Source organism: Haplochromis burtoni, unplaced genomic scaffold (genome assembly GCF_018398535.1).
Source record: "Haplochromis burtoni strain Fernald_Lab_line unplaced genomic scaffold, NCSU_Asbu1 Contig_370, whole genome shotgun sequence".
In the NCBI taxonomy this organism is placed as follows: Eukaryota; Metazoa; Chordata; class Actinopteri; order Cichliformes; family Cichlidae; genus Haplochromis; species Haplochromis burtoni.
The window spans coordinates 414624-435003 of NW_024582731.1; the positions used below are offsets into that span (position 1 = coordinate 414624).

The 20380-nt window shown below is 38.8% G+C and overlaps 1 protein-coding gene across 1 annotated transcript in view; it reads left to right on the top strand.

Annotated features, from left to right (window-relative positions):
• Positions 1-1244: 1244 nt before the first annotated feature.
• The window catches only part of itgav (integrin, alpha V), a 40403-nt gene continuing 21267 nt past the window's right edge, over positions 1245-20380 (top strand). Inside the window, exons 1-9 of the mRNA XM_014340454.2 lie at positions 1245-1829; positions 5939-6066; positions 13131-13219; positions 13911-14025; positions 15197-15258; positions 16619-16667; positions 18509-18631; positions 19120-19164; positions 19499-19542. Coding sequence (XP_014195940.1) covers positions 1666-1829; positions 5939-6066; positions 13131-13219; positions 13911-14025; positions 15197-15258; positions 16619-16667; positions 18509-18631; positions 19120-19164; positions 19499-19542 — 819 coding nt within the window. The 5' untranslated portion in view covers positions 1245-1665. The remainder of the gene's footprint in view (positions 1830-5938; positions 6067-13130; positions 13220-13910; positions 14026-15196; positions 15259-16618; positions 16668-18508; positions 18632-19119; positions 19165-19498; positions 19543-20380) is intronic.

The window sequence follows — 20380 nt, forward strand, 5'->3', positions numbered from 1 at the left end:
AGCCTCATGGGCAGTGTAGTCCGTGCTGCAGGGAGAATAGACTGCCATACCCGTTATGTGTCTGTGAGCGCTCCATCAAGCAGAAACGGGAGATGGAAGCATGTAAATATAATAATAACCACTGCAGCCAAGAAAAGTGCCTGACGAGCCCAGTTGTAAGTAAGCTATTAAGACTCGACTGTACACAGTGTTCGTGTTTTCCTCCGAAAAAATAAATTCCGTTGGAGCAGCCTTTCAACGCCTCTCTCTGTCTCTCGCTAGCAAACTTGACCCAGGCAACAAAGTAAAGCTATTTTTTCGGCTATGAGCCCGACACGGAACCCGACGTATTCGCCAGAGGTCCCTTTACTACGGTTCGGAGCCGCAGACCTTAAGTAATAGTAATAAATCACATTCATGTAGTTGTAAACAGCATGATAATATATTAAGTAATCCAAAGTATTCAGAATACGTTACTCTAATTGAGTAACGTAACGGAATACGTTACAAAATACATTTGGGGCATGTATTCTGTAATCTGTAGTGGAATACATTTTAAAAGTAACCTTCCCAAATTCAAATTCAAATTTTATTTGTCATGTACACAGTCATACGCACTAGGATATGCAGTGAATTGCTTAGACAACTGCTCGTGACCTAAAATAAAAGACTATGAATAGGATAGGAAATAAATATCTTATTCTACTGCAATTACGCAATCTGCATAATTGCAGTAAGTGCAGTAAGTGTTTTTGATGAAATTTTACTGCTTTTTCAGTAGAGCATCATACATAATGTTTCTCACAACTGTAATGAATTGTAGTGGCACAAACATTTCTAGAACTTTTTTTTGTGTGTCTCCTGATGGGCTGGATCCAGTTTATTTCTCTTATATGTATTTTCTCTCTATTAATGGGAGTTTTTTATTTGGAAACGGCAGTGCTTAGTGGCCAGCTTATTTTTGGCAGGAAGAGAACCTGGGTGTATATGGACTTGATGGAATGTCTGAGCATTTATGAATTATCATCACAACAACAGTAACTACCAATGATACCATGGCAATGATTGAAAATAACTTTAACTATGTATTATTTATATTTATTTATATATCTAGCTAGCTTGAAAGAAGCTCAACTGTCCTGAATCCCTTCCTACATTTGAAATTGTAAATCTGATCTAAATTCCCAACTCCCGGTACAGCCGAAAATCATGCTTTTGTTTTGAAGGGAATTAGACGGAAGTTGTTTGCTGTGTTTGGATGTTTAACTTGACTTTAGCTAGTTGGAGCGAGCCTATGCTTGACACCACACCATACGCATACACAGTGTCGCGGCCTCTCCCCGAGCTTGTTCCGAGATTACGCCGCTTTCATCGGTTAGACAAACTAACGAATCGCCGGTGAAAGACTGACTCTCCCCCCGCCCTGCGCTGTGTGTGACGCTGGTTAGCTCCGGTACAAGCTGGGAATGTGTTTTATTTAACAATTACATGACGACTTGTTCTCCGTACGGTTGCGGGGGGGGACGCTTGTTAGCAGGGCTGAGATTTTAGGCATTTTAAAGTTGCACCGTGGGTGCATACAGGCCACAACACCTCTAGCTAACTGAGTAACTTGATAAGGGACAGACAACATCTTGGGCGTCTGTGCTTGTTTCGGTGAAGCCGCGGAGGTCTCCAGCAGCAGCCATGGCAGGGACACGGACAGCTGCTCTGCTGGTCCTGGTGTGTTTACACTTCCATCGCTCCAGCTCTTTCAACCTGGATGTGGATAATCCCTACGTATATTCCGGACCCGAGGGGAGCTACTTCGGCTTTTCGGTGGACTTCTTTAAGCCTTCAAACAACCTACAGTAAGATTTGTAGCAGAGTAGATGGTTATGGTAATGATGGTGATGGAGAAGCGCCTGTTCAATGTAACCTTTGGCTTGCTTTACTTTACATTATATATGCTTCTGTTAAAGTACTTTACTAAAGTTTTACACTTGGGCCCTTTCTTTTTTAGTGACAAGTTCTGAGTTAGTAATATGTTTTTAAAATTTAACATGACAACAAATTAGAAGACAATCCATTAACAGCAGTCCATTAACTTTTAACTTTTACTTCAGTTCTTTATTAACCAAATTGTAAGGGCATAACTTTCAAGAAAAGGTTTTCTCTGTTCACAGCTACACCAGCTGTAACTTTATTTAAAATGAACACAGACAAACAGGAACAGTGCCCAGAGGCCATGTAGGCTTGTTGCTCTAAACTCTCGTCTACTGAAGCAGTGGATATCCATGGTTATCCAGTTTTACTGAAGTGAAAGTAGTTCTCTCAAAAGAACACTACTGATCTAGTTGTTTTCAGACTCTTTTTGTTTAGTTAATTTACATCATTAACAGACTAAGTGCAGTCCCAAAATAGTGCCGATGCCCTCAGTCATAGAGGAGGTTTAACCTGAGGTGCATTTAAATTTTGTTTCCCATATTGTCAAGTGTCATAAAATTTCCTGAAAAACGTTTAAAAAAAATATTCCCTGGAGTGTGTGAGATATCCTAATAACAGTCTTATCATCTGCCTTGATGCTTCCTGGTCTTGTTTCTTGCTGTATCTTTAGAGTGTCTGCATGAAATGATAGCAAAAAGCTGCCTGTCATCCTCTCTCCCTGCACAGAGTTTCTGCAGCAGTTTTGTAGATGCACATTAACAAACTTGCACCGTGCTACTTTTTATGTATATTAAGAAAACAGGTTTCCCCCCCAGACATCTTTAAAACATCATCCTATAACCCCTACCCCAGTTGTTCATTTTTTTGTGTGTGTTAAATCAATTCTTGTGGATTTCATTCCTTGTTCAACTAAACATATATCAGTAGGTACCCAGGAAAATGTCAGTTTATTGCAGATAACTCCCTCAGAGCAGAGCCCTGTTGACCTTGGTACAGGAACATACTCAGATTCTCTAACTTTGTGTTTTAACTTAGTATCTAAAACCACTATGCTGTGTAGATAAACATCGATTGCCTGCCATTTCTCCATATTTGAAAAAATATCAGAGGAATGTTGCAGTCTCATGTGACAATAGACTGACAGAGCGGACAGACAGTTAGAGACTTTCATCTACAGTAGCCTGAAAAACATTGAATCCTTTTAGTAACACTAATTAGATCAGCACTGAAATTCACTGCTCATATTACAGTTATTGCCATGGTCAGAGGGGATTTGTATAATATGATATCAGGACTGAAGCTGGCTGACCATGGCTTAATAATGTAAATATTTCGTCATACAGAACACGGTCACTGTGGAGACTCATTTGGTTCTATTTATTAAAAAGGAACTATACATTTTTTTTTCCTCACAGGGCCTAATGCATATCAAACATTTTGGTTTGCTGAACCCAGAAGTGACTGTGGTTAGATGATAGGGTGGAATGATAAGTTGTCGCTAGGAAACATCATCTATAAACCATATGGGTTGAATGCACAGTTACAGATGACTACTAACTAGACACTACAATTTCACTCACCAAAACTGAATCACAAACCTCTTAGATGCTCCGTACCACACCCATGTCGTCAACAGTTGTTTAAACATGGTGACTCCAGTTAGTGAAGCTGAAACCCAGCGGGTACCAATCAACTACAGCTAAACATGTTGTCAGCATTCAGATGGATGAGTTATGAAAATAAATACAAATTCCCTCATACTAGAATTGTTATGAAGGTGGACACTCTCCACGGAGGCCAAAAACAGTTTTTACACCAGGCTGTAAGCAGGCCTTGTAATGCATCTATGGGCACTGTCTCACATTTAGAGCTATATATTGTGTTAAATAAAAAAGGTGTTACAAACAATAAGCTACGCTAAGTTCAGGCTATCATTCAATTTTTATTAGCTAGTTTGAGGCAGCAGTAGTGGCTGGAAGCTAAAAAAAACCCCAGCGTAACAATGTGTGGCCTGCAGTAATTACACGTATTGAGAGATCACTTGATTTGTAGCTGTTTTCCTGTTGTTGTTTTACTTTTATTCTACTGACTGTGGTTCCTGTCAGCTTTTAAAGCAACCACATCAATCAGTACAACCACCTCGGTCTCACTGAACCAGCAGCCTTTTAGCACGGCAGTGCTTAACGAATTAAAAGTATTCATTCGTTTTATAAGTGGTCAATACATTAGGTAGTGAAAACAGTTGAAAAGGAAAAATGTCCACTGAATGGCTCTTTATAAACAAATCCTGTTTCGCACTGCAGGGAAACCTTAATGCTTTGAACAAAGACCAACTGTTCACATGAAAACTGTTGGCTGTCTCTTGCAGCATCGCTACAAGCAGCCAAATTATGTTTTGTATTGCTGAGGAAATTTGTCATGTTACTGCAGCATCTACAGACGGGAGATGATCTGTGTTTCATATGTTTATTATATTAAGAACTAGTCAGTAGGGGATGTTCCAGGCAATGATACTTTTGGACAAACACTCACTGTTGCAGCACTGTGTAGACCTCTTTAAAGGGACACCAATACTACATATGAAGGTCATTGTACCAGTCTTGGTCAGTAGTACCGATAATATCATCTTGTGGTACTCTGGGTGTAGATTTGTAGTCCTGTGTGATTTATGCAGAGTAGAGACATCAACACTGGAAGAAATGAGCAGGTTGAAGATAAAAGCAGCATCCAGTGTTTTCTTTCTTTTCTTTTTAAATTTAGTTTGAACCGTATTAGAGACTAAAGTTCTGCTTTCACCACAGACTTCCTGGGAAGTATGAGTCTTTTGAGGAACTCCTCTACTTAAGATTTAACTGGATGAACCAGAGTTTAAAGTTCTGTGAGATGGTTAGATCCCCAGAAAGTCCTTGCCTTGGTGCTAGATAAAGTGTGTTCATTAGTTCACTGTTCTTCAGTAAATTGAACACACGGCTGAACTCTTGGCCTTTTTATGCATTAATACATATCCTGATGCTAACAATATCAATCTCAGTGCTAAATATAAAAACGTGCCTGAAATGTGTTGTTGTTGGTATTACTTACACCACAAAGTTGGACAGTGATGACGCCCTGACTATGAGAAGATGGGGAAAATCCCACCACCTCATCACTGCGCCTCAGAACCTGAGCGATATTGAATCTTAATAACCACCAAAGACTGTCATTGAACTCTATAGCAGGAATAAAAACAAAATAAAAACAATGCAGATATATAGCAATGCTGATGTTCATTTTATGTGTACAGCAATGATTTAAAAATCTGATTTATCGGTCGATATTGTTTTTTTCTTTCAGACGCAAGAAATCTAAAAAGATTACGTTAACATTTGTTATGAGCATTTAAACATGACACTGCAGTTCATAATAATACTGTTTTATTGTCACAAGCTGTGCACCGCTTGTTTACACTCTTCCTGACTCTGCTTGGATTAGCTTGTTGTCATGTTTGTGGCATTTGTGTGGCAGAGTGCACTCTGTATAAACTAAGCAACATCAGCACTCGTTTGAAGGGTATTTCTCCAAGCACTTCTTTTTTTTTTTTTTTTTTTTAAAAACAAACTGTATTTATTGGCTGTTATAAATATCATTGTGGGTATATCAACAAATAGCCAGAATTAACCAATATATTAACCCTGTCTATTTATCTATCAAGAAATATACATATTCGTATAGCTAATATGCACATTGCATATCCATATGCAAGCATTTGATGAGTTCTTACTCACAGACTTTCCTCATATTGAGTTCATTCACAGAAATTACTATGGCAGTAAAGCTCCCATACTTTGAAACACCAGCTGACTCATGTATGCACAGATTTTTAGACTGAGGTGGTAACAGATGACTGAAAGATTAAGCTTTGTTTCCTAAGCTGAATGAGACACAGTTTAGCCTCTCTTGGTCAGCTTAATTACTACATGAGAGCATTTGTGGCTTTTTCTGTATGAGTTGGTGGCTGTTTGTGTTATGGAATAACGTCCTCTCCTCTCCTCAGGTCAGACGTTCTGATTGGAGCTCCTCGAGCTAACATGTCTGCGGACAGCATTGTGGAGAGAGGAGCAGTGTACAGCTGCCCCTGGGGCGGATCCAGCGCCTGTCAGCAGCTGGTGTTTGACAACAAAGGTACCAGAAGACCCCTTAGTTTGGTTAAAACCTCTTCCCCATCACCTTAGGGTGGGTTTAACCTTCAGTATCTCTCCCTCCTTTAATGAAAACCACTTAGAATTTACATTTTAATTCCAGACCATGATAGATATCATGAACAGTTTTCAGTAAGCATATTACTGATTGAATACTGAGGGTTCAGCTCAGCCTGTTTCTGTTGTTTTCATGCTAAGACACATTCAGGAATGTGCGTTGAAGCAGAATGTGTGTGGACTCGTCCATGTACTGTGAGTGACTGACAAACTGCTGCCTCCTTCTGTTTATCCATGTTGCAATCATCTCTCTCCAGCATTGATCATAATTTAGTAATTTACTGTTTCTCTTTGATTGTGAAAGCCAGATGAGCAGAGCACTGTCTTCACTGTAAATATTTACACAGTGATAAACAGTTAGAATTTGGTAATGTTCTGTGATGTGGGTATTAATCCCTTTATTGTCTTCGTAGAATTTCAGTCATTTTTTTTCTGTGAGGCAGCAGCACCCACACGTTCCAGGAATCCTGGAAGCTTCACACAATAAAATGTCCTTTTCTTAGGTGCAAATGGTGATTATTTCCTTTATATGTGAATGAAATGATTATAAAGAACAGCAGAAGTTGTCAAGGAAATGTTTTTGGTCATGTCTGTTGTTTTTACCAGGGGAAGCCAAAGTTACTCACTTTCAGAGAATATGTGGCATTTTGGATCTATAAATGAGTAAATCTGTGTTTCACAGACTTTTCTGACTACCCCAAATGTGATCCAGAGCTTTAAATGTTCTCGAGTACTAATTAATCTGTGTTTTTGGCTAAAAACTGCTGTACACCGGTATCAAAAATAGCGGATAAACTGAAACTGAGACTAGCTGGTGAACCATTGACCCACTCAAGAACCGTAATTTCTCTCAGGAGCTTAAAGAGAGTTCATATTGAGCTAAGATCTGTCAGGATTTTACTTTGTCATATTCTTTAGTTCATAAGCTAATAACAAAGCAAGTGTAGGGCCTCCCACTTTCTGTTCAGTACACTAATAGTCTTATTGTCAATGAATAAGAGCTAATGAAGCTAAATGGCTAAAATAATGAATTCTACCTGTTTCTACAGAAAATGTTTTGAAAATGCAGAACTGATAATATGTTTGCATTGAAATAAAACAATGCTTATGTCCTATTATAGTTTTACTTAAAGGGGCTGTTCTTGCTACCATTCTGCATGGTGATTGGTCAGTTAGAGGTTAGTGACAGAACAAACTCACTTCATGGTTTCTTTTCTGCTTCCTTTCAAGCGGAAACAAACATGTATAAAGAAGCAATTGATTTTTGTGGTCGAATGAAAATTCCTTAGAAAATTTTCAGCTGATTTCTCGCGTCATGCCAGAACTCAGAATGGCAAAGTGGGACTTGTTTCGGTGTCATTCTTGCGACTCATGGGATTGCATCTATTTTCATAAGCCCGTCTGTCAAAACCATAATAAAAATGTCTACAATAAAACCATTTCCTTCCCTTATGAAACCAGAGGTTCAGATGGGTGTTCTTGAGTATTTAAATGTAAAAAAGGGTGTGTGTTAACTTTTTGTCCAGCAGACGTTTATGTTGCTGTCAGCTTTGCATACATGAAGTGTACATTTTTAAAGTCTCCTCTCTAGACTTAAAGCCTATGTGACATTTGAAAGGTAAACAAAGAAAAATTTTATAACAAATCGTATCCGTTTTTGTTTTGTTTTTCCCTCCAGCCATGTTGGTGCCTGATGTTTTGCAAAAGTTGTACCATCTCCAAGCTTCTTCTTGGGAGATGATGTGCTCAGATGTGAACACACCTTCTTACTGCCTGACACATTTCATTTAATTTAATCATTTGACTTCTGCCTGCTGTTCTGTCTGGATGTCCTCCTTAATGATTCAGACTGGGAGGTGGTCAGTTGGCTGTAAGAACCTATAAGTGTTTTGTTGTTAAAAGTATTACATTCAGATGTCTTGTTACTTTTGACAACTTAAGAAGGACAAGCTGTGGTGTGTTCACCACTGACTTTAAAGCAGGAAGAATCACACCTCTGAATGCTGCGACACCCAGCACAACACTAGTGGTTTAAATTGCTTTAAATGTAAACTGGGTGTGTAGCTGGTTTATCGCTGGTGTTACCAAGGTCTCTTTGAGTGTCAACAGTATTGTGTCATATAAAGATTTGAAAGATGTCTATAAGTCTTTCAAAACAGAACTTATCCTCTGGTGAAACAGTGCAGTCACAGTGTTTCCAAATCACTGGTGACTGCACGCATTGACAGACATGATTTATAGTTTTCATAACGGGGCTGGGTAACTGTGGCTATATGATAAACTTTTCCTGCTAGCTTTCATTTTTTAAGAGTAGGTGTTAAATGAGTGACTGTCATCTTTTAGAGTGTAGGTTTAATGTCTTCTACACACTGGAGTGAAATTCAAAAACACACCTAAAGATCCAGGGGAGAAAAATGGCAGGCACAGGAGAGCAAAGACAAGCCAGGTGTTGATGTTAGCTGAACAGTATCCTTGGGGCAATTGAGTTCATGTAGCAACCACTGACACATGCTCTAATAATGATGGCAAAGCACTGACTGACCAAAGCGATGAATAAACTTCTTTTTGGGTGCTTTGTGCATAAAAGCATAGCTTAAAACACATTCTTAATTTGAGTTTAAGATATACCTAAGCTGAAATGTATAAGTCTTTTAAAGTCTAAAAAAACCCCCACCCCTCTTAATCTATAAAAGCAAAGTGTGACAAAGTGCAGTGGAAAGAAATGATGACGTATATGAAGCATGTGACCTCAAGTTCCACTGAAGCTCTAGCTCCACTAAAGATGTGCAAAAACATCACATGAAAAAACAGAAATGTCATATTTCCGTTGTCTTTTCTACATTTTTATCTGGCACTCTTTCAGTTATCTCTTTTTCTGCTGTGGTGTTGGGGTAACCAACCAGCTACTTTTGTTTTTTTTTTTGACATAGTCGTTAAGATTGACATAGCAATAGTGAATTAAATTGGCGGGATGGGAGATTTGCATTTGGTAATTAGGGAAATTAATTTGTTTTTCTATGCTTACATTTGCCAAGAAATCTCCAGTATACATACCTAACATATTTTACCCTAAACTGGAACCACACTTTCTGCCAGTTCCATTAAAAGAGGACATGGAAGACAAAGCGGAATGAAGGAAATGTAAATAGCCGGAGACAGGGCAGTATGTGTTTCTTTGAGCGAGGCTGTGTAGTTGAGCTTGGTTGGTATTCTGTGGGAGACCTCAGCCATGAAAATAGGAAGTTAAAAAAAACCCAAAACACACAACACTCCAAAACAGTGACGTCCCGCCCCCTCCAGCATGGCGTCAATATTGCCCGTGCACAAGCTCTTTGCAGACAAAGAATACATGCAGTATCGTGTTAAAGCAGAGTTCATGTTGCTTTCACCATTTAAACCAACAGCGAATATTCTCCCTCCTCCTTTGAAAAATCTGACACTGACGTTTGACACATACACTTTGAGTGGCACATGAATAAAAACTGAAATCTTCACTGCCACAGTTAATGAAACTGAATGTCTAACATTATTTTACTGGAAAATGAAAGCAAAGTTAGAACCTACAATTTAGCTCTCTAAATTTCTTTTAAAAGCCACAAATGCCAAGGATTACATTTTGTGTTGATCAACAGAATTGCTTTTGCTGCTTTTATTTTGCATTCATAAAACTAATATAGAATAGTGCAGGATTTAGTTGGAAACCTGCAGACTTAAATACCTTCAGCCCTATTATAATTAGGCTTTTTGGCAGAAGTATTCAGTGCTATGTACTGTACGTATATCTGTCTTTAATCAACTGATTTTGGCCTGTAGCTCTACAGCACTGGAATACCTGCTGAACAGTTGGCTTCATGCAGCCTGCTGTTCCAGGCCTCTTATGTCCATAAAAGGTAAATTTGTCTTACATAGCCTCAGTAAGTCTTGTAAAGCAGGCGCCTAGTGCAGGATGTTTACTTTTCAACTTGTTCAACTTCATCTCCTGATGTTACAGTCAAATTGATCAGCAAATTCCTTCCCATCTGCCTTAGAGCAGGACACGGTCAGCACTGAGAGCCTGCAGGCTCGGACAGAAACCAAACATGTTCGGTGACACTCTTCTCTTTTGGTCGTAATGTAGTTAGTCCGTGGCCTAGTTATAATGCTGTGTGTGCACACACGTGTGAGTGTGTGTGCGCCCATGTGTGTGCTTTTCCCCACAATAGAGGCCTTTGTTGATGACCTGAGTAATTACTGGCCAAAAGCTTTACTGGACCAGAGAACAGAATTAACTGGAATTTGACTGTGTGTGTGTGATTGTGTGTGTCTGTCTCACAGTGACCCAGACTCAGCATGAATCTGTCCTGACTCTGGTTTTTTCTTTTTTTGGGTTGTTTTATACTGTCTTCAAGAATATTGTGTACAGCAAATATATAAGTTTTTAGATATTTGCTTTTATGTGCAGCACATAAAATTAGGTCAGAGGTCATAGTAATGCTATTAATAATGCTCGATAGAGCTACTAAAAATGACAATAGGTTTTCAGAATGACAGGAACATGTCATCATAGGATGCTTTATGTGTATAATTGATTCATTTTATTACAACTGGTTATAATCTAAACTATTTACTGAACAATGAAATGAATGCTGCTCACACTTTATCCATGTAAATAAAAAGAAAATGTACTGAAAATGATCCCAGGTACAGTACAATGTGTTTCAACAGGATAAACTTTGCAGTTGTTTTTACTGCACTACAAACTTTTTAAAAGTACGAAGTACAAAACTTTTTAAAAAGAACAAAGAAAAAAAATGTGTAGAAAATACAAAACTTCCCCTAAAAGTGAGCTGAGAGCGAGTAAATGAGCTGCCTTGGTGGAGGTTTGTTGTTCTCACCACGTGAATGTCGATAATAACAAATCTTTTGGTTAGCAAACAACAAACAGTGTCTGAGTTTGTTCCTTTTCAGATGGTAACTAGCTGGCAGGAAACAGTTGGCATCATGGCTCCTTGATTCACCACCATAATTACAGATTAGGTAAGACTGATGCAAGTTATTGCCAAACTGGGAAACTAATCCTTTTGTACTTCATCCCTCGTGTCCACTAGAGCACTCTTTTATCAACCAAACAGCTCTGAGAGTCTGAAATTTAGCTGGAACTGCCGAGGCTGGAGTTTCCCATCCTGGTGGGAAAATCCCAAACTGTCCGTGTGTAATATCTGCCCAGGCTTAAATATTTATCTGCTTATTGCTTGTAAATATTTATCTGATTTCTATGGGAGTCGTCCTTTGTTTCACTAATTCGGAGCTCAGTCTGTTATTATGTTTTTGTTGTTTTGTTGTTTGTTTTTTCACTCCAGCTGGGAGCAGTCAAATGCCAGCTGTTGTCTCCTGACAGCATTCCTATTATACACACAGTATCAGTCAGTGAAACCTGTGGAATCACAGGCATGTGGATTTGTGTGTTATAGTCCTCAGAATAACTGCTATTTACATTGTATATGTACAAAGCTATTATCACTGTAAGTAAAATTTTTTCATAATTCACATTTAAAACAGAGCTTTTAGTGACCCAAGTGCTGTACAAAGTATGTATGGCTACAGTATGTACACACACAAGAATGTCATTAAATGAAAAAGTAAAAAGTGGGCACAAAATACACAATTTAAGATGTTTGAAGCACCTCAATTGGGTTGTTTTGTTGAATGTTTTTCAATAATTTATTAAACATTGGTTATTATGTGAAGATATAGTCAGATAATTTTGAGATTTTCAAGAACTTTGTTAAAGAGCAGTCAAAAAAGGCATGAAATGCTGTGATGGCACATACTGTCAGTGGTGTGTAAGACTGTCATCAGTGTGCAAATACCACTGTAAGGAAAAATGACGTATACTTTCTATTACATGGCATTACATAATTCCAGATGTTGTAGTTCAAATCCTGTTGCTTGTATAAATAAACAGCAACTGTCCATATGCAGTACTGTGCGAAAGAAGGTCAGGATATCTGGACTCAAGAGCAGAAGTCCTGTTTGGTCTCTCAGTCATAGTGAGACCCACTTCTCATCAGCATTGGTGATTCTCTGTAGCTCGGTTGGTCGTTTTGAAACAAAACTTGTGTGTTTGCTAAAGTGTGAGGTCTGTAATGAAATGTCTGATGCAGAATGTGAGTGGTCATAATGGGAATCATACAGCGGTCCACAGGTCCATGAAAAGATGACCTTCATAGGGAGACTGGGGAAATTTTGTAGCCTTTTAAAACATGCGTCATAGCACGTGGGATGTGCTTATGTGTAATGGAGAGGGTGGCTACGCCAGTCTTGAATTAAATAAAAAAACAAAAACAGAAGGACCATTAAATTTCAGTGTGGTGTTCATCATTCAGTGCTTATTAGGAAAAACTGTGCTTAAGATGGTAATTAATGGTGTATGTTTGCAGTTGTAGTCATGCTGCGATCTGTCTGATTGTCTCCTGTTTTTCTTCCTGAAATACTCATCCTGTCTGTCCTTCTTTTAGGACACTGGAGATTTTCATAGCACTGCAGTCATTTATAGCCACAGCTGTGTATGTGTCATAAGTCTATCAGAATTCTAAGTTTATCCATGTTTGAATGGTGCGTGTTGGCAGGAAAAAAAACCATATGCTGCCCAAACGTTATTAAACATAGGTCAGAGCTTTCCCGTTGGAAAACTGCTGCACTAAACTTTTAACAAAGACTGTCCCATGTCACATTATAATTTACCAATCAGGAATCTTCCCTGATTAAGATGGAGTCCCGACAGTCGACCATTTATTTCATGTAGTTATTGTTCATTTGAAAAACCTGGACAGTTTTGTGCTGCTGCAGATTTTAAAAGGGGAAAACGGACATCTTGAGTATTAGTTCAAAATTTGTATTTGTGTGTTTAAAGATATTTTTCTGCTGCTTTATTTTGTGGCCGTTTCTTTTTTTTTACCATCGTTGTTCTCTAATTTAAATTGTTTAACAATGATCTTTTTCTTTTTGCAGACGAAAGGACGCGTGATGGGGCTAAGATGGAGTTTAAATCCAAACAATGGTTTGGAGCGTCAGTGCGATCTGATGGAGAACACATTCTGGTAAGAAACACGACACATAAAATGTCTGAGGAACAGCACTAACTTCATGCCTTGCCTCATGGACTTTCTGTCCAGAGTACCCAGAATGTTTTGTCTCACTGCTGTTTTTTTCTTCCTGCTGAAGTGAAGACCTCTGAACTTTTGGATTGTTCAATGTACTGATCTAGCATTTTCAAAATCCTACAATTCCTGGTTGTAGTATGCAGATGATTAAATGAATTATTTCCATGGTCAGTCCACACTTTCACATATCTGATTTGACCACAGGAGCTGCCCATTTAGAACCATTGTTTTGGGTAAATAAAGTGCGCCTTCTCCAGTGTAGGAGCCTCAGAGTTGTTCTAAAATTCCTGAAACCTTTGATCCAAACCTTTGTGGAAAGGTGAAGGACAGTACAGTGTATATAAGCTAAGAAAATAACACAGCGTCTCATTTTGTTTTCGTCCACTGTTCTTGTTTCATTGCGGTCGGATATGTCTTAAGGTTTTGCATCAGTTTGTGCCAGTGGTGGGTTCTCCACCACAACTGAAACAGAAAGGCTGAAAGGATACACTACACCACCTTGCAAGAGTCCTCACAGTTAATGACTTAGAGGATGAAGCACAGTTTTACCAACAATCGACACCAACCATTTTTACACTGAACTAATATGTCGCTGGATTTGTTTTGTCTATGTGTGTATGCTCTGTAGGCGTGTGCTCCCCTTTACCAGTGGTCGACCTTAGGTGTCTCTGAGCGTGAGCCTGTGGGAACTTGTTACCTGAAGAAAGGAAACCAGGTGGTTGAATACTCGCCCTGCAGAACAGGTATGTTTGTTGCTTCCTGTCCTAGTATCTGCAGTGGAATTCTGTTCTTACCCCTCCCAGTTCAAGTGCATGATCTCAGCTACGGTGGCCACTGTAGGACAAACATATTTCAGAAAACATTTAGTCCGTTTTCCATAACAACCCACAGCTGGACATGTTTCAATACTACATGTGCATTCTATATTTTAACATATTTGAGTAATATTGACACTTAGCAATACATTAGAAATAAGATAATAATAAGTGAGACATATTGTGCGATATTTTACATTTTTACCGTGGAGTTACCTCGAAAACTCTGCTCGCCGTTCATCTGTGATAAGCGCAGGCTGTCAGTCTGCTGTTTACCTCAGCTGTCAGTATGATACAAGACAACGTGTCAGTGAAGCTCACTTCTGTTCAGTGACAGCGATACTGAGGTGAGTTTTTGAGGAGATGCTGAATTTTTCTGTCAGCGAGTGCTGGTGGTTTTTGCTGCTGGAAGTGTTATTGAACTTGGGTACTTTTGAATAAACTCTCATACAATGTGAGAATGTAATCAAACTTCACGTCAGAAGTAAAGTGTGATTTTTAGCACACTCCAGCCCAACATTAGCCTATAACCAGCTGTTATTGTTTAGCTGGCTCATTCTCAGATATCCAGAGACTGGAGGGTCGCATTTTTAATTTGCTGTATAGTTTCAACTATGTCAGGAATAAATGAGCATGTTCATGCACATTTTCATGTTAGGGCTCTGACCTATGTTCAGTTCAGACTGAACTAAGATCTTCAGTAAGGAGGAAAAGGATGAGGTTGAAATGAGGAAGGAGACAGCAGCAGAGCAGCATGAGACTCATAATAAAATATTAAATAACCTCAAAAAATGACTTTTTTAGTTTTTTGTATTTAATAGATATTTAAGCAGTCAGTTTGTTAGTTTTTACCCCACTTTACAGCTGGGTGGCATGGACACCCAAGTTTGTCAGTGCGATAACTCCAGGACGAGGCGACGTAGGAATTCAGACCATAGGCACGTCTACTAAAAAGTCTTGAATGAGTTTGAATCTCAGTGACCTCGTCTTCAAGGTCAGGATGAGAGGTCACGCTTTCTGAAAATCTTGTCATCATATATCATCATATCCTTCTATTTGGTGCTTTATAATAAATTATGCTATTTTATTTCTTCTCCAGATAAAAACTCACCAGAAGGGCAGGGCTTCTGCCAGGCTGGCTTCAGTGTCGATTTCCTTAAGGTAGGATTCACACACGCTGTCCCCAAATAACCTGTTTTGTGAATTGCCTCAAAGCGCTCATTGTCAACTACTTCAGGAGTTAGTGAGGCTGTCTGCAGTGCTGCTGCTCTTGGAAGTTAGGTGTCAGTACAAATGAACAAATGCGTACCTAATCCAATAGTAATGTTTAGATTAGTGTGTGAGAATGTTATTTTTTTAAATTTTTATTATCCCTTTAGTTTGTTTTTGTGGACAGTAAACAGGTGGAAGAAATTGTAGTTTTAAATGAGTGTATCTTAGTTTACCTAGTGCACCTTGTTTATATAGACAGGAAGAAGCATGAAGAGAGAGAGAAATCTGTCTGGGATATACAGGGTGGGCCATTTATATAGATACACCGTAATAACATGGGAATGGTTGGTGATATTAAAGATGTGTCACATGGCCCTCTCCCTATTGAAAAAGTAAAAGTTGTATCCAAGATGGCCGATTTCTAAATGGCCACCATGGTCACCACCCATCTTGAGGAGTTTGCCCCCTCACATATACTAATGTGCCACAAACAGGACTTTAATATCACCAACCATTCCCATGTTATTACAGTGTATCCGTATAAATGGCCCACCCTGTAGTTTTGCAGTTCAGAGCCGCATCCAGGAAATTAAATATTGAGTTTTGCTGATTAATATTTGTTTAATCAACAAAACTCAACAACTTGCTGCTGGACGGTGATTTTAAACAAGTCAAGCCTCACACTGCTGGCGCTTCCATAAATGGTTCTGCATAACAGCATTTGCTCATAAAAGAAATTTCTCACAGCATTTTTCATGTAAGACAAGTTAATGAATTCAAAAACGAGTTTAAGTTATAGGATCACTGTAGTACTTAAGATGTATGCTTTGGAGATTCTCATAGCATCGTAATACTTCAGTGTCTGTGGGATGACATTCCTATAGATAAAGGCACGACCAAATGAGAGTTGGAGAAAACAGTGCAGGCTGTGGAATGTTGTATACACTGCACAGTTAAGCAATTCTGAATCAGGAGATAAAAAATGCAATAAGTCTTCAGTTGCAGCAGATTGTCCTTTCATCAACCATCAATTTGAGGTTTTTAGTTTAGTACAGCAGTGTCACATTCAGCTAGAATTCACTGCCTCTCTATTTGTTACAACATAATGCAAAATTAATAATGGTAGAAATGAAAGATTTGGGGCGAGGATATGATCCCAGTCAGGGGAGCATCTGTACTGAATCACTAGTTCAGTAAGTTGAACTGTTAACCCTTTGGAAAAGAATGTGTTTTTTACTATGAGACTGAGTAAGGAGCGCAAGACAAAATCTGGATTTTCCTTTCCCCTCTCCTTTTTCTATGTCTTCAGAATGACAAAAGGGTGGTGGTGGGAGGACCTGGCAGCTTCTACTGGCAGGGTGAGTGTAACACTGACTTACGTGTAGGCGTTTGTGTGTGTGTTTCCTGCTGCCACCTTAAAGCAAGTGTGGTGACTCACACATGAAGACAGACAGTTCATTTCCAGGTCATCCAGCCAGCCCTGTTTTCACTGCCCCTCTCTCTGTTTTTAGTTCAGGGTGAACAGACAGAGACCGACACCTTTTTATGAATGACAAGTAGTAACAAATAAGGCTATGACAGAGCATTCAGGCCGAACACTGTGTCAAAAAGGTGTTTGTATATCCCTCCACATCGTTGATAACATGGTCTGCTGCTCGATGAGGCTTTCAGCTGAGCTGTCAGTGGTTTTAAAAGCTGCTGGATCAGCATGAGCAGTGTGTGCTGTGTCACTGTGGGGTCTGGGGGCAAGAGAACATTTACTGTAACTGTATTTAAATAGAGTTTTACGCTAGGTACTTTACCCCTTTCACGCATAGTGGTCACAACAGTGGACAGCTATTCAAGGCCTGTTTTCTTGTATTTGTGTCAGTGTTGATGGTATACTTGCACTACATTGGAGACTGATGTGTCACTCCATACCCTGCCACCCACTCCAAAGGTGATGTTGTCCACCTAAGTGGACTTGTAAAAAAACTATTTGAAAAGTGCATGTTTAAAAAATCATGTTCAAAAATCAGTTTTTTCATGCCTAAAGATGAATAAAAATACTTAATAATAATAATAATAATTCATCAGAATCAGAAAGACTTTATTTATCCCCAAGGGGCAATTAACATACAACAGAGCAGCATGACGTTGAAGAACAGGACATGGCATAAACATGAAAGGGTTAAAGAAAGGTAGTTTTTCTGAGTCTATCCACTGGAATACAGAGTCATAACTATTGTTTTATAACTCTTAACTGAAGTGGACTTTGTATTCAAGTTCAAATTTGGTCCTAAAAACTGTTTTGCTTGTGAGCTGCATATAAAATTAATTTTAACTGTTGCAATTTTGATCAGCATGTGTGGTTGGAATTGAAGCACCCAGAGTTTTTTTTTTTTTTCTACGTTGACAAAAAGTAACTCAGATTAAAAAATAATGAACAAAAGAAAAAGCTGTTATTATGATGTTGTATGTAGCGTAGTTTTCACAGGTACAGTTGATCAGAATGTTAACAGCTATAGGAAAAAAAACACTGATCTCAACTAGTTAACGGCATTACTCACTGCACCATCTCACTCTGGACCATAGCATGCATCATCGCACGCTTAAGATTTTAATGAGCAGGTAAAGCTATGAGGTGTGTGTGTGTGTCTGTCTGTCTTTCTATATCTGAGCAGCATTTTGTAATGTTTGTCTGGCCATCTGATATTAGAGGGTGTGACATGGATTATACCCTGAACGCTGAGTCAGTCACACAATTTTTTCCCCCCCTTTATGGTCATAGTCTTCCTGCGCCTTCCTGTGTTAGCCTAATGATTGTTTCCTGTTGAGTCAGCACTCACAGTTACACACTCCACACTGTTGTTTCTGATTTGATAGCTGTTAATGCTGCGTCTCTGTGGCTCCTTTAATTACAAGTTGTATGTTTTTTGTTTTTTTCTCGACACCAAAAGTGCGTCAGCGTGTAAACACACATGTGAAAGAACTTTTTCTTTCTGCCCTTTACCTCCTTCACTTTTTTTCTGTTCCCCTAAATTGCTGGTGTTTTTTCGCTTTTGTCTCTTGTGCTCTAACATTTTTCTTTTCCATCTTTTTTTCTCTCTTGCTCTCTATCCTCACTCTTTCCTTGTGTTCTGTCTTGCTTTGCTCTTCTTGTTCTCCTCCATGCCGTCTCCTCTGTCTTTTCTTCTTCTCTCTCCTCCTCTCTCTTCAGGTCAGCTGATCTCGGATGACGTCTCAGAGATTTTTACCCGCTTCACTAATGATTACTTCACCCGTTATGGAAACACGCTCTCCACCAAGTCAGCCAATGCCCAGTATGACGACAGTTATCTTGGTAACTACACAATCACGTACACACCTTCAGTCAGATTTTCATAACTTCTATGTTTATGTCTCAGAGCTCTTTGTTAACCAGTGGGTGGAATCCATCTTTTGCATGAAGTCTGTGATCATCATATTAGTGCTAGTCTACAAGCAGGACCTGGTATAAAGAGATAAAAAAAAAACCTGCTGCTTGAGTTTTTTTATGTGTAAAATAAATAACTGTCAAATATAAAACTATGAAAGCAAAGTTTAACAGTAAAGCATTTACACAAATTACAACGTTACAGCTGCAAGCTTTGAGAACGATCCAAACACAGAGGATGAACTTTTCTAGTGTGTCTAGCTTTTGAGAATGTGCCTGTAAATTACAATATGTTTGAATTATATACACAAATTCTTATTTAGAGGTCCTTGTGCATCTTTAAACATTTTTTGAAACGATCAAACCCAAGAAAATTTGAACAGTTTGACCGAGAGACTCTGTGATTGTATTCACAGGATACTCTGTGACAGTTGCAGACTTCAATGGCGATGGAAAGGATGGTAAGAGGGATAATGAAGGGGATTTATATAATGCAAGTGTACTGCAAATACACCAGTGTGAAATGTTCACACAGTTTTCACACACTTATAAAGAAAAGGCTCGGAGTGAGTTGAATTAATTGCTCTGTTTTTTAAAGGCAGTGTCCCGTGGACGCCCAGCTTCCCTTTTAAAGCCACAGTAAATGTGTTGGGTTTTTTGATTTTCATATAAACCAAGTCAATGGCATAATTATAACAGCAATATTTGAAGCAATAGCAAAAAAAAGTCATATCTGTAGTTCGATGATAACCAGTCTGTTAGTGTCTATCTGTTCAACTTTTTATGCTTCCACAGATTTTGTGACTGGAGTACCGAGGGGGGAGAAGGCGCTGGGTTATGTAAGTGTTACAAGCTCACACACACTTCTCAATGTTTGAACTATGCCAAGTTACGGCTGTTGTCCTAGAGCTTCCATAGTGCAGGACATGCATATTATCCAGTCAGTCTGTGGTCAGAGAGTGTACCTACCTCAGGGCTTTAGGCAGAGTGCTTCATAGCATCTAACCAACAATTATCAGCTAGTGCTCTGCTTCAGATATTCACTGTCAGTCTTCTCAAGCTCAAGCTGTGATTGGATGATTGGTGGTTTCTCTTCATCTAGTTGTATAACAATTTAAAGCAAACCGTTATTGAGAGTTCAGAGTTTCAGTTACAAAGACTAACTTCAATTCTTCTTATGTTCATTACATATGGTTAGAGTAATAAACCCACACTTTAAAGACTTAGATTTTTTTTCATTAGGAAACATAAGCTTGCTGTTAAATATTAATCATTGTGGCTTCATATTGCATTGCAAATAAAACACAGAGAAAAATAAGCTAAAAATACAGCACTGTCTACAGCACCATGTGTATCCGGTCGTTAAGTGATGACGTGACGAATCCTACTTCCGGGTCTAAAGTAGTCTGCGTTTAATATGGCTTTTGTGTTGTTAACATGTTTAATGTTTTGTATTTTCTTCTATTTGATCTCAAAAAACTCCTAAAACAGTCAGTGATCACCGTTGACCTCCCTCGGCTTTTATTACCGCTAATCATTTATTTAAGCTCAGTTTTTAAAACCTTAGGATGTAACTACAGCCCAGCCCATGCAGCACTATATGAATGACTAACCTCGTATTGTGGATGGATTATCTCAGTTGTTCTCCTGGCTGAAGTTTGGTCCTTTTACAGCATC